The sequence below is a fragment of the Lithobates pipiens genome, unplaced genomic scaffold, assembly GCF_037356315.1.
Source record: "Lithobates pipiens isolate NorthernLeopardFrog02 unplaced genomic scaffold, aLitPip1_a1.2 Scaffold_19, whole genome shotgun sequence".
In the NCBI taxonomy this organism is placed as follows: Eukaryota; Metazoa; Chordata; class Amphibia; order Anura; family Ranidae; genus Lithobates; species Lithobates pipiens.
In genome coordinates this window covers 490872603-490887817 of record NW_027507764.1, presented here as the reverse complement: position 1 = coordinate 490887817, position 15215 = coordinate 490872603, and the positions used below count along the sequence as shown (strand labels likewise).

At 41.7% G+C, this 15215-nt stretch overlaps 1 protein-coding gene across 1 annotated transcript in view; it reads left to right on the top strand.

Annotated features, from left to right (window-relative positions):
* The first annotated feature begins 383 nt into the window (after window positions 1–383).
* Window positions 384–15215, top strand: part of LOC143997397 (cytochrome P450 2D20-like) — a 45064-nt gene continuing 30232 nt past the window's right edge. Inside the window, exons 1-4 of the mRNA XM_077492993.1 lie at window positions 384–766; window positions 3801–3963; window positions 12328–12480; window positions 13045–13205. Coding sequence (XP_077349119.1) covers window positions 575–766; window positions 3801–3963; window positions 12328–12480; window positions 13045–13205 — 669 coding nt within the window. The 5' untranslated portion in view covers window positions 384–574. The remainder of the gene's footprint in view (window positions 767–3800; window positions 3964–12327; window positions 12481–13044; window positions 13206–15215) is intronic.

Here is a 15215-nt window from a genome sequence, read left to right as displayed (position 1 = left end):
CACAAATACAGCGTGAAATAAAATATTGCAACGGTCACCATTTTATTCTCTAGGGTATCTGCTAAAAAAAAATATATAATGCTTGGGGGTTCTAAGTCATTTTCTATCAAAGAAATACACATTTTTACTTGTAAACAACACATGTCAAAAAACGGCCTGTTTTTTTTAAGTAGTTAAACCCCCAGAAAATTATATATTTTCTGAAAACAGAGGACCTGTAGAATAAAAAGATGATAATTCACTCATCAAGTTTTTCTTTTTTTTAAATCAAGTCACTCACAAAGTAGCTAGATAGTCTGTATTGTTTTCAGAGTGTGTATTGTAGCAATACAACTGCGGGTTAACAGGGAAGGGCCTGAAATATAGCCAACAAAGGAGGAAACTTTTTTTTCCCTGGCTTGCTGATAAAATGTTTGTATAAGTTGGAGAATTTCAACATGAATTGGCATTCATCACTAGGATTTTAGAAGCACAGGTTAGGTCAGATGCAGTCACTGCCTGCCTTATATTTTAAAGAATTGTCGTCTTTGTATTTAGAAGGTAAAGTCGAGCTGGAGAGAGATCACATTTAAGTATGCAGCTTCTGGGTGCGCCGTCTGTGTGGGCCACAACACTTCTAGGACTTGCAATCACTGTCCTTGCTCTGGTGGCTGTTTGGGTAAAGAACAGAAGAGGAGCCAACTACCCTCCAGGACCCTTTCCACTGCCTCTGATTGGAAATATTTTGCATTTGGATTTCAACAACTTTCCAGATAGTTTATCAAAGGTAAAAAAAAAAAAAAAAAAAAAGCTATAATATTATTAACACACTAAACATTCGAGAAAAGGGGAGAACCTCTGTTGGGTTTATGTTGCAGACTTTATGATCTTCCTATTGCTTGCTACCAAACTGAAACTAGCTGGGAGTGGGAAGGGTTAGAGCGGTACTAAAACCCCAAAACAAACATTTATTGTTAACTAATATTTGCAGCTTACCAATTCTAAGATGTGGTGCCTACATACATCCTTTTTTTTAGGCTTTCTGTTCTTTATTTTCACCCAATGATCCTACCAGTAAGGCTATATTTAGATGTGCATCTAAACGCACTCCTCCTCTAAAGAATGATCCACATTCAGAACGCTTTTCAGAGGTAATTGACAGGCGGTGGCGATTGCGACATCAGATCATTTTTGATGCAAAGTGAAGCATTGTGACTGTGGCATGTAAACACCCTTGTCCTCTACCAATGCAAGCTTAGCCTAAGTCTGTAATTTTTTTGAATAGAACAAGCTGTCTTGCAAAAGTGGAAGTTAAGGTTGAGATAAACCATTTACTACTGACAATGTCCAGGTTTTATTTAGTTATGTAAAAACTATCATCTTCCTCCTCCTCCTTCAAAAAAAAAATTTTAGGCACTGCAGACATCGCGCCCACCAGGGGTGTTGCTCTAGGTGGGAAAAAGACCAGGGGCTTCAGGCCGGAGGTAAAACGGGGGGGGGGGGGGGGGGGTGGTAGTGAGGTGGGGTGGTCGGGCAGGCTTGGAGGGGATAGGCTAACTTGCTTAACACTGACCTACCTACCTGACATACATGACTGACCTATCTGACATACACAGATTGTTGCTGCTCAGTGCTCAGCCTTACCGGTAGTGTGCGAGTACACTCATCCCGGGCCCTGGCATTCACCACCACACAGACAGCCCTGCAGGCACCAGCCAGCCAGAGCCAGGATAGATCCGCCCGCCCAGTGAGTGGCTCAGCAGGGATCTCCCAGTGTCATTCCCGCCTCCTCCTGGACCTGACAGCACCTATGATGGACATCACATTTCCCGCGGTCTCAGTATTGGACGAGTGTGACTTTCGCCATAGGAGCCGGTTCCGGGAGGTGGGACTTTTTGTAAGTCGCTCAGCTGCACTGGCTGGAGATCATTCCCTGTTGTTGTGGCTCGGGTCTAATAATGCATTTAGGGATTTTGAGACCCGGGGCTTTTTGGGGGCACACTTGGGGCTCCAGCTCCTGTCATCCCTCCTCCCAATGCCAGTGGTGCCAACTGCTCTGTTCAACACGCAAACAATGACCCGATTCCCTGCTGAATCAGAGCTAAGAGTAGTTCTAAAGGCTGCAGTGCCCCCCTCAGCCCCCCCTATATTTTACCTGAAACCAATCCCGATCCAGTTAACTGTTCTGGGTCTCTCTACCGTATTGGTCATTGGCTCCCGTTTCTGTCAATCACAGCCAGTATGGCAGGATTGGGAGGCGGGACCTGACCATGCTCTGTGTGTCTCAGACACACAGAGGCAGCTGGGGAGCGAGCACGCATGAGTGCCCCCTAGAGCAAGCCACTTGTTCTGGGGGGACTCAGTGGGGAAGGAGCGTTGGCGGGGAAGAGGAGGATTGGGGCTGCTCTGTGCAAAACCAATGCACAGAGCAGGTAGGTATGACATGTTTGTTATTTAAAAAAAAAATCTGAACCTTTACAAACACTTGAATGTCAGTTTTTTCAAATCTGTGCCCGTTCAGTTTGTGCCTGCATTTACACAGTGAAAAGGAAATGTCACCAGCACACCAGGATCTCCAAAATTGGGTCCAAAACTTTACATTTCCTTTTCATGATTGCATTCCATTCCCGCCAATGGTCATTTCAGCACCCAATTTAAAATACAGCCGTTTCTGCAGGAATGTGTGCGTTGAGAGTATTGCATTGCAGGTACATTTACACATTGGACACAGACAGACCAGTGATGGCTCTATTGGCAGTCAGATGTAAATTGACGTGTCCATTGTACATCAGGCTACCTCCACTCCATCATGTTTAGGTCTGGAAAAACAGAACAGACGCAGTCCTTTTCATTTTTTTTTTTTCTACTAGACTTGGACGGACTTGGAGGTAGACTGGTGTAAACGGACACAAGTCCATTTACATCAACCTGCTCACAGACTCAGACAGAGCTTCCGAAAAACAGACAGGTGGACCTGATTGGCAAGTCCACGAGAAAGGGCCCTTACTGTAACTGCTTAAAGAGTGTTAGCTGGAGTTCAACTTTAATCTAAATGTTCTAGTATATCTAACACTGTCCTCTCCCCAGACTGTTACACTGCTGCCCATATGTGTCATATGTTAGTGGCCGGATCACCAGGTGAAAATAACAGGAAAAACATCTCAAAAAAAGAAAACTAATGCAGCCACAGCATGTTAAAGTGATTTTAAACCCCAGACATGAAATCTAAACTAAGTGTATCCCTCTATAGTGTGTACTTGTCTCAATTAGGAGCACTAAGGGGGAGATTTAATAAAACTGAAGCGCGCAAAGTCTGATGCAGCTGTGCATGGTAGCCAATCAGCTTCTAACTTCAGCTTGTTCAGTAAGGCCCCTTTCACACTGGGGCGGGAGTGGCGTTTGCGGTAAAACGGCGCTATTTTTAGTGCCGCTTTACCGTCGTTTTAGCGGCAGTATGCGGCCGCTAGCGGGGTGGTTTTAACATTCTCATAGGCACACTCCTAAACCTTGGACAGCCTTCCCAGATGAGTTGAAGCTGTTATAGCTGCAAAGGATGGGCCAACTCAATATTGAACCCTACGGACTAAGACTGGGATGCCATTAAAGTTCATGTGCGTGTAAAGGCAGGCGTCTCAATACTTTTGTTAATATAGTGTATCTTTATATTGCTGTGCTTGGTATGGATAATGGTAGATTTTAACTGAAATCCTTAATTTTTAAGGAAAAGTAAACAGAGCCAAAACCTTTATTATGTTGCTATATAATGACCTATACTGTTCAGTGTCACACTTTCCATGTGTAATATTTTTTTCTGATTTCAGTTGAGGACGAAGTATGGAGACATATTCAGCATTGACATATTCTTTGAAAAGACCATTGTGTTAAATGGATATGATGCCATTAAGGAGGCTTTGGTCACAAAATCGGAAGACACGTCAGACAGACCCTCTATTCCCATGTTTGAACATGTCGGATTTCACAATGGTAATTAAGTGAAAAATGATGTCAGAGGCAGCGAGGTAGGACAGCTACTTTTGGGTGGGGCACACAATGATCTAGTGTACCCATTGATGTTTGTTTGTTTTTTTATAATTTCCAGAAGACCCCTAACTTACAGTAATATACAGGTCGCCATTGCTGGCCTCATTCTAGAAATGGAAGTTGTCTGGTCCAGTGGCTGAGCTTATGTCACATACTCTGGGGCATTGAATCAAAATGATTAAAACAACTGGATCGGCATGGTAGCCAGGCAGTTAGCGATGGTAGCCATGCTTTTCTGTCAACCATGCAGGAACCAATTGCCTATGTTTTTCTACTGCTCAGTCCTATGAGCCTGGTGAGGACACTGGATGATGGGACTAGGCTGTATACTGGACCTTGACATTACCCCACCTCATGATTAACGTGAACCTGTTCCCAGATTAAGCACACAAACGTTTTCATATTCTGAACAATCAATAAAAGCACTTAAACACAAGCCCCTGTCCATCTCTGAAGTTGTAGATAATTTGGAGAGTGTCTGCGAAATGGTGAAAAACCACAGTACCTAAACTTTTTTTTTCCTAGATGATGCTTTAAAAACCTTTACAGGTAATCAATCAATCGTTTTAGAGTTAAAGCGATTGTAAATGATCACCTTGTAAAACAATCCATTCAGTTTAAAATTGAAATGAAAGGTCAAACATGTTTGCATAGATATAAAAAAAAACATTATAAATACCTTTTTTATAAGTGATCACATTCCACCTGTTGTCAGCTGCATAAAAGGGGGGAGGAGAAGCAGCATCACACTGAGCTTCCCAGTGAATGGCTGTGGGGCATGTCAGGACAAATCTAATCATTGGATTCGATTTCCCTGCGCAGCTAGAGAACTGACCACAATGTGCTCTCTCTCCTGCTTAGTGTGGTCATTTTTTTTTTATAGGAAATCAGAGGGACTGTTGGGGATATCATGGATTTCACACAAAGGAAGAAATACAAAGAGAACAGGAAATTTCTCATACAAGTACATGGTACATATCAGGAATATGAAGTGTTGGGGTAACAAACACTTTAACCCTGAATGACGTTTACAATAATAAATTGCATGTTTGGTTCGGTTGCTATTTACATAAACATGTGGGGTCTATGGCTTTAAATTTGCATGTATGCCTAGGGGGAGCGGGGATGTTTTTTAAATTCTTTATTAAAATCTTTATACAATTTAATTGTTTTTCAATGTTTTTTTTTTTTTTTTTTAAGTATGGACTTCTCATACATACTTACCTCCATGCTGCAGCATTGGTATGATGTTGCAGCTGTCTCACATCTCTAAGACTGAGAACTGATTGATCACATGACCGCTGATCGCTCAGTTATTGGTCTGCTTGGAGTGGAGAGCAGAGACTGTCAGTCAACTCTCTCCACTCTGCCCTCCAGCACTCACTGGAGTACCACTGTAGTGCCAGGCAGGGGGTAGAAGCTGTTGGCTTTGTTTTTTTTTTAGCAGGGCACTGAGAGGCAGAGTCAGTTGCTGATTAGGCAGCTGGGTGAATCCCAACAATATTATCATATCCTTCCAGAGCCTGGAGTGGTTCTGCCACATCAGATGATAGAGGGAAATCGCCTACTATTACCTGACTGGGTCACAGGAGAGCAAAAGTAAGTGCACCCCTATGACCCAAAAGGGAAGCTTTGTCCATTCTTTTTTAAATTGCCTACTATGTGATAGCATGGGCAGGTGACAGGTTCTCTTTATGGAGACATCAGGGATCTATTAGACTCTCTACCCCCCCCCCCCCCAACTACAAGTGTAAACAAGCCGTAAATGTTCTTCATAATTCTGATAGCGTATATCCTCCCCAGCCAGAAAATGTGCGCTTTACGCTGATGGAAACCAACATGATGCCCCAAACACAGAAATCATCTACCTGAGTCACACGATGAGATGACATCAGTATTTATAGTGCCAGAGTACTACATCACTGCACAAAAACTTCCTTGTCACGTCACTATTTTAGGCAAACAGCATTGAACTGTATTTTTTTGTTTGTTTTAGATAGTGAAAGGAAGTGTTAAAACTCCTGTAAGGTTTTTATTGCTGTCTGCGTCCCTGCTGAGTAGATTCGCCAGCTTTACCTGTCCTGGTAACCATTCCTATTGGTATTTAAAGTGATCGGAAAGCCAAAATATGAGAATTGTCACAGGTACAGAGGTGACAGAACAGTTTTGGAGACATTTCCCATTACTTTCTGCTGTGCCTCTTGGATAGGAAGTGAAGGGAAATCGCCTCAATGAGATAAAGAAAGCTAAAAAGAATGATGGGGATCTAAAGCCTTACCTATTATATCCAAAACTAAAAAAATCATGTGGCTTTACTACCACTAGAATAGTAGCTAATACATTTTTTTTGTATCCTTGGAGTTTGTATCAGAACACCAAGATGGTGGACAGGTAGCAGAAATAGTTTTTGCATAGCCAGTTATTAAGGCATCAGATTTTGCACCTTGTGATATAGGTGCACTTAAAAGTCATGTGTAGGTTTTAGGGAGGTGTTGGTGAGCTTAGTCAGTTTCTGGCTTCTCATACAGTATGCCAAAGGAAATCTAGTGACAATTTGTTCACATGAGTTAACATGGTTATTCATTAAAGGAAATAGGAGACCACCGCTCCAGGTCAGTTCACCAAAAGACTGCTCACTCTCCAAGCAGGTAAGGGTCCCAGGTGCAGGCTGATTGCACAGACCAGATAAATGAAGAATGAACAAAACTCTGGACAGCCGCACTCCGGATCAGATGAAAAGTAAAAAGTGCCTTTTATTTCTTCAAACTAAAATAACCTCACATCACACAAATAACAACAACAAAGGGAGAAAAAAAACAAAAATTTCGGACGCGTTTCACGCTAAGCCTAGCGCTTACTCATAGCTGATGATTATTCATTATAAGGAAATCCCCCAGTCAGTGATGGATTTCCCCGTTAACTTTAGGCATAGTGGAGGAAAAGTAGTGGGCATCCAAGGCCAATCAAACTAAATAGGCATAAAGATGCTTCCTCTGCATTCCCTGAGAGATATACAAAGTCAGTTGGTATCCTAGCCAACCAAAGTCAAAATGAAAAATCAGATTTGGGCAAGGTGACTCTTTAAAGCTAACCTGTCATGTCTACCAAACAATATACTGTACATTTGAAAAGTATTCAAAGCGCCTCACTTGTTCCCCATTTTGTTATGTTATAGTCTTATTCCAAAATGGATTCAATTCATTATATTTCTCAAAATTCTACAAACAATACCCCATAATATAAAAATAATCATATAGCGCTAATGGTTGTAAATGCTACACATACGCTAACCCAGAATATGAGTCTGGGAGAAACACGTGTTGCAGATATAATATGACACTCTATCACTCAAATGAGAGAGTGAACTGATTGTTAAATGATCATCCGATCCCAGTGACCATTAGTGAAAAAATGTTTTCCTAAAAAAGTGAACTCAATAGCTTACTGTAAAAAGATACGAAAATGAAATTATGTGTATAGAGTGACCAATACACTATTGTGATGAGTGAATGCAAACTAAACTATGAAAAGATACATATTATATATAATATAACCAAAAGTGATGAATCTGGACAAAGCGTGGAAGTATGGATAGCCTAAATATCACATACAATCGCCTGGGCTAAAAAGGTTTCCTACAAGGTGAGGTATCACATAAATATTAACAGAATATACAGAGATAATGTTAAAGTATCTTATGGCCCTACATCAAGTTGTACATTGATAAATAGGTCTGCTGAACTGTAAAGTCCTTGGACTGGGTGATCAGATGATATTATAACATATACTAATACCGTATTTATCGACGTATAATTCGCACTTTTTTTCCCTTAAAATCAGGGGAAAATCGCGGGTGCGTCTTATACGCTGATCCTCTGCGATTTGTGACCGATTTTTGGGCACTGGGTGGCTTTCAGCCGACTTCGGCCCTTCTCACGGCTTTCGGCCCTTCTTGGTGGCTTTGGTCGCCTTCCGCCCTTCTCGGCAGCTGAAAACCACCGAGAAGGGCCGAGAGCGGCCGAAAGCCGCAGAGTGCGGCTGAAGGCGGCCAAGAGCCGCCGAGTACAGCCAAAGGTGGCCGAAAGCTGCCGAGAACTACCGGGCGCCGCCGAGATACACAGGACATCTCGGCGGCACCATTTTTAAAAATAAAAGTTGACATCACTGAGGGGACAACGATGCACAAGGCTGCAATGACGGACAGGCTGCATGACAAGGCTGCAATGACGGACAGGCTGCATGACAAGGCTGCAATGACGGACAGGCTGCATGACAAGGCTGCAATGATGGACAGGCTCCAATGACAAGGCTGCAAATTACACTGACAAGGCTGCACTGATGGGCATTTAAATGTAAGTTTTTTTTTTCCTTAAATTTCCCTACTAAAAGTTTTTTTCCTTAAAATTCCCTCCTAAACTTGGGGTGAGTGTTATACGCCGGCGCATGTTATGCGCCGATAAATACGGTATATAAAATCCCCAATGCATGGAAAGATAAAATAAATATAAAATATGAGAAAAAAGTCCCACATCTAAGGCAGTACCAAGTCCATGCTAGTATGGTAAATGTTCATGCAGGTAAGGCAGATTAAATCTGTATGTTGTTTTCTTATACGTCAATATATATTGCAATCAGACTGGAGCCTCAAATAAAACAATCGATATCCAAGACAAATGGAAGAAGATATTATACTCTTACCAAAATGGGTGGACTCGCAGGCCGTTGGCGGTGAGTCAAATGAGCTTGTGCCGGTATAACTGGACTATGGAGACTGTGATGAGAGGACTTATCCAAGGATGGTCAGGTAATACAGCCCAGATTCTTATTCACCACCGGAGTGTATTAGACATGAATAGATTTCCTGTTCATTTAAACGGCCAGCATGGTTTCAAACTCAGATCATCATTTGAAATCCTCCCCATGGTGGAGCAACCCAGCTGAGCCATTTTTTTTATTGCACTTTTTATTTGCTGTAAACCGCTTTTATATAATATGTATCTTTTCATAGTTTAGTTTGCATTCACTCATCACAATAGTGTATTTTGAGTAGTGATGAGCTCGGGCATGTTCGGATCAAACCCCCCAGGAAGCCTCCACTGCACACCGCCAATCACAGGCAGTGAGGCATTTTCGACCGGCAGCTGCACATACACTGCCTATGATTGGCGGTGTGCAGTGCCTGCTTCCTAGTGGGTTCAATCGAAACATGCGCAAGCCCATTCCTGTTTTTGAATATTATGCTTCAAACTTGGCTCACCTATTTTTGAGCAGTTTCTCCCATTCTTCTTTGCAGGACCTCTCAAGCTTTATCAGGTTAGATGGGGTGTGTCGTTGCACAGCCATTTCAGATCTCTCCAGAGATATTCAATCGGGTTCAAATCTCGGTTCTGGCTGGGCCACTCATTGACATTCACAGAGTTGTCCCATAGCCACTCCCTTGTTATCTTGACTGTTTGCTTAGGGCCATTGTTTTGTTGGAAGATGAACCTTCGCTCTCAGGTCCAGACCACTCTGGAGCAGGTTTTTATCAAGGATGTCTCTGTACATTGATGCATTCATCTTTCCCTTGATCCTGACTAGTCTCCCAGTTCCTGTCAAGTGCGGTGCCTGGTTTCCTCCAGACATGATGCTTGCCAATTGTTTTCATCAGACCAGAGCATTGGCCAGTCTACCATACAGAACAACAAATTATCACTGCCCCCACTTATAACTGCCCTTTACAGTAAGGAGCACTGGAATGGCAAACGCATATCAAATAAAACAAAATAATTTCCAAGCTCAATTTACCGACCAGCCTACAACCAACCAAATTGACCTGTCTAACAGCATGCCTTAAAACGGGGTTTAGTTGCACACATTTGCAAATACATGCGTAAGCTGCAGACCCCAGCAAGGCACCCTGTTACCTGCAGTCCCTACCTCTAACTTTTAAGAGTATCCACAGTGGGAGCACATGCACTCTGATGTATAGATGGAGGGCAGGTGACTGGAAGGAGACCACCCCTCCTTAAAGGTACAGGAGCACACTGAACACACATTGCATTATGGCAGCAAAGATGTCAGTGTATTGCGTGACCAATATATAAACAATACAAAAAAACAAAGAAATTCTTTGGTTTTATTTGATATGCGTTTGCCCTTCCAGAGCTTCCTGCTGTAAAGACCAGTTATAGGTAGGGGCAGTGACCATTTTTTGTATTGTTGATATATTGGTCAGGCAATGTACTGACACCTTTGCTGCCAGAATGCAATGTGCTAGGTGTTCAGTGTGAAACTCTGCCCTGAGATCAGGAGCAGTGCAGTATCAGTGTCGTACCAATACAGGAAACTACTTTAGGATGACTTTGATGGCAAGATCAACAGGTAGTATTTGCGGGACCATAAGACAACTGTAAATGCAGATGTGCTTATAATTAAGAGCCACGGCACATGTTTTTTATATATAATGAGAGGCCATAGTTCTCTAAGACAGGGATTAAATAATGGAGGAACCTCAGATCACTGATGATGTTACCTCTGTGACTTCTCCTCCAATAAGCAAAATCACATTTTTATAGACATCGCCAAAAGTGACATTTTATCTGCAAGTCAAGGACCTGTATGCATCCAGGGCCCAGGACCCAGCATCCTCCCTAAACCCAAAGGAACTGATATTCCGACGGAATCAGTCCGATGCATACCATACACAGTCGGATTATCCGACAACACGGTCCGATAGGACACATTCCGACGGATTCTCCGACCGTGTGTACAAGGGCTTACTCTGAGAGATGTGGTTAACCACCTGCAGCATTCTGACCATATGTAATTAACAGAACTGAATTTCTTTTACTCAACAATAAAGATAAAGGTGACTGAACTCCGTTAGGTGCCACATCCCTGAAAACTGAAGACAAAGAAAGTGCGGGTTCCCCTACTGGTGGGACTTTCTAAGCACTAAATTATATACCAAGTGAAAAAATACATTTTATAAAAACAATATTTGTTTTTTTTTTGATACATCACTGAATAAAAGAAACATAGATACATGGTATGAACAGCGGTTGGATACACCAACTGTTAGAATGATAATGATGCAGTATAGCTTCCTCCACCCGATGCGTTTCAGAGACTAGACATCTCCTTCATCAGGGGTATGAGAGGTTTCATTCGTAATCAATCAAATGGTGCTATAGATGAACATTCCATGTTTCATTAAAAAACAGGGACTTAAAATGCTGCTGGTCCACCCAACCTTCAATTTGAGAACCCAGTAGTAGCACCAGAGGGCGTCAATAAGTGCCCTCTTGATTTGAGGAAAGTAGGAAGCACTGAGGCCTGGAAAGCTCGATCCTGCACCTAAAGAGCGATTAAAATCTAGATTTCACATTATTAAAGTAATAGAGCTTCAAATCTGTGGTAGTGTGGTTTTAAGCAGATCTGAAAACTGTTTTGTCCCTTGGGAGCATGCAACAGAAAAATTGCTCAACAACAGTATATAAAGGCAGTCACAACTTGCTATAACAATCCTTATTTTATCCTACTGGCCAGTGAATGATGAAAAAAGGGGGAAAAAAAAACATTGGCCAGCAAAGTTAGGGAACAATAGACTACAGTTCCCATCAGACAACAGATTAACTTGTGCAATGTTGTTCTCTTACCAGACCCAGGACTTTCTTTTCTGGGTCACTGGACATGTGCTCTGATTTAGTTCAAGGCCTCAAACAGAAATAGGCGTTGTTGCAATTTCCCTCTTTCAATCCTGCTGATACGGTCCCTTGGTTCCTCTGTTACAAGTGGTGGGAGTGTTCTGTACTACAGTGCAATCTCACCAGGCTTCCAAATCACACTTCATGCCTTCCCAGGCAGAAAGTTCCCATCTCAGGAGCAAGTGTGATGAGCAGTCTCTCTGAGGTCTCATCTGATTGTGGTCAGCTTTGGCAGGGGCCCATTCAGCTAGCAGTCCTGTCTTTTTCCCATTCCACCTCTTTTAAGATTGTCCTCTCTCTTCCTCTCAGCAGCCTGGAGACCTTCCTCTCCTTGCTTTATTTCAGCAGCCAATCACCTTCCTTCCAGGAATGACCCAGCCAAAATTACTGCCCCCTGCACTGGAGACACGCCATAGATGAGCAAGTAGTCTCCTTGAAGATGGCTTCTGCATTATTGAATATTCAGTTTAACCCTGTCCACACTGCAGAAAGATAAAAACGCAGCAACAAAAGAAGAGGTTCAGCAGCAGTTATCAGTTACAGTCCAAGTTACATAAATTAAATTCACTTTTTATATGTTAGCATTCTTGGTAATCCTGTTTTTTTTTTTATGGTGTAGGCATCGCATTCAACAGATATGGTCATCAATGGAAAGAACAAAGACGATTTGCTCTTTATACTTTGAGAAACTTTGGGATGGGAAAAAAATCTATTGAAGATCGTGTACGGGAGGAAGCCAGCTACCTCTGCTCAGCTTTTCAGGATGAAGAAGGTAAGAAAACGTGTGGTTAGAGGTTTTGTACAGCATCCAATATTTTCTTCTGGGGTAACAATGTAATATCCGAATAACAGGTTACAATGCACAGGGAGTATGTAGTAATGATTACAGTGGAATTCTGTGAAGCATATTCACACTATTGAATGTTAAATACTTTTATAAATTACCATCATTTTTTTATGTGCAGGCTTACTGTGAGTATTTGATGTATAGGATGTCCTCACTACTCCTATTGAAAAGATGTAACAGTCCCATGGCTGAAAATAATGACTATTCAAGGAAATAAAACACATTTGTATAGTATAGTGAATTGGGTTGCAGTTTAGATGCACATTCTAAGCACCTGAGAAAACACTTGGGTGTGAGCAAGCCTGAAGACATTTCTTTCAGTGCTCTAATAAATACAGAACAAGCTTGCATTAGCAAAATGATATCTAGAATTTGATTTCTGTGAACAAATCTTTATACTAGCTTTGCTTTCATTTTTATTGGTAATTACGGTAGGTTAATTTTTTTTTGAATAATACTACTATAATCTTGGCTATTATATCTCTTCAGGACAACCTTTTGATCCATATATATTGCTTAATAATGCGGTCAGCAATGTTATCTGCTCCATAATATTTGGAGACCGATTTGATTATACCGACGCATCATTCCAGAGGATGATCCACCTGCTAAGAGAGTCATTTGAACTGGCATCAAAACCTATTACTCAGGTAGCCATTCGTGTATAGTTTGTGTCAACATTGCTGTCATATTTGTGAATATACAGACCTAATGAACCAACCGTTCACCAACTATTTTGCATCTCTAACATGTGTAACTTGTTAACAGCAGACAGCCAATCATAGTATTTAAATGATTCTTAGGCAATAATGTGATCTTGCATTCATAACCGTATCAACAAGTAACAAGGGCAATTCATATATGAAGATCCATTACCACTGATTATAGAAGGGGTAGAGTCAACCCCCATATTTTTATTGCTATTAAGAACAATGAAACATTTGCCATTGAGATGGAGCCGCTTGCGGAGGCCCTCCACACCTCCCCGTGTGTTAGGGGCCTGCGGATCGGTTGGTTGGAGGAGAGGGTTGCCCTTTACACAGACGACCTACTACTTTTTCTCAATGATGCAGGTCCATCACTTGAGGGAGCACTAGAGGTCCTTGACTCCTTTTCCTCTGTCGCGGGTCTCAAAGTTAACTGGACAAAATCCCTTTTATTCCCCATAGACCCAGCGGCCTGAACCACGGCTCCTCCTGACACTCCCCTTCAATGGGTTGAGTCCTTCAAGTATTTGGGAGTGGTGGTCTCCAGACAGGCCTCGGACTACCTACCCCTTAACCTTTCCTTGGTAGTTCAGGAAGCTCAACTAAGACTGAAGGCGTGGGAGTCACTACCACTCTCCTTGATGGGACGTATAAATTTGTTTAAAATGAAGGGAATAAGGGTGGTAGGTTGCGCTATGGAGCTTATATGTAAATATAAAATAAAATAAAATGAGGTAAAATAGGTAGGAGCTGCCTCTATTAATATCCACCTGGTAGGGTGGGGAATGTTAAATTGGGGTTTGCTATGAATAGATCTGGCGCTATACCTATATATGGAAGTGTGTCTCCAGGGACTTAATGGTGTAATAATTCGAAGTGTTACTTTAACCTAATTTGTAAGTGACAATGTGCAATGTGCTGTTCTAGTATGAAATATATATAAATAAAAAATGGAAATTGTTTAAATAAGAATATTTGCCACAATAGATATTTGCCAGCGTGCTGGCTAAAAATAGAAATATGTGCAATGTAAGACATAAATTAGTGATCACTTCTTAATGTCTAAAAACATATAAGTACCCAAAACATGTACGGTGCTAGTGCTAGTTCTACTAAGTATTTTAGTGACAAATATGAAATGTAAACACAAAATTAACCAAACTTTAAAGTTTCAAGTGCACAAATGTGACGGTAAAATATAAGCATGCAGTAATGAAATACACAGTAGATATGTGATAGATGTCAGTACATCTAGTGGAACGTGCCAAAAATTGGGGGTGAAAAAAGGGTAGGAATAAAAATTCAATATTTATCCAAAAATATATAAAAAAGTAAAAAGAGATAAAAATATAAAAAAGAGCAAGAAGTCTTTGGTGCAGTGCAATTAATGGGGTTTTTCCCTGGCAAATATCTATTGTGGCAAATATTCTTATTTAAACAATTTCCATTTTTTATTTATATATATTTCATACTAGAACAGCACATTGCACATTGTCACTTACAAATTAGGTTAAAGTAACACTTCGAATTATTACACCATTAAGTCCCTGGAGACACCCTTGTTTAAAATGAAACCAATTTTTTTTTTCACACGTCTACATCGCCTCCTCGCCTCCTTTTTGTGGGGTTCCCAGTCTCCACGCTATAGCTGGACCACACTGACTCGCCCGATCTCTCGAGGCGGCTTGGCGTGCCCGGATTTATATAAATATTTCTTAGCCGCCCAGCTAGTCACGGCCGCCTGGTGGTTTAATCTAGACACTTCCAATCCGGCCATTCAAATTGAGACGGCAGTGCTGGGATCTCTTGAGGCACTAAAATTTTTGCTTTTTCGAGGCTCTCATGCCCCCTATCCACTGACGCCTTCAATACGCACCACGGTGCGTACATAGGGGGCAGGTCTGAAAAGCCATAAAATACCCTAAACAGGCAATTTCGCCTAGTGCCCCCCTC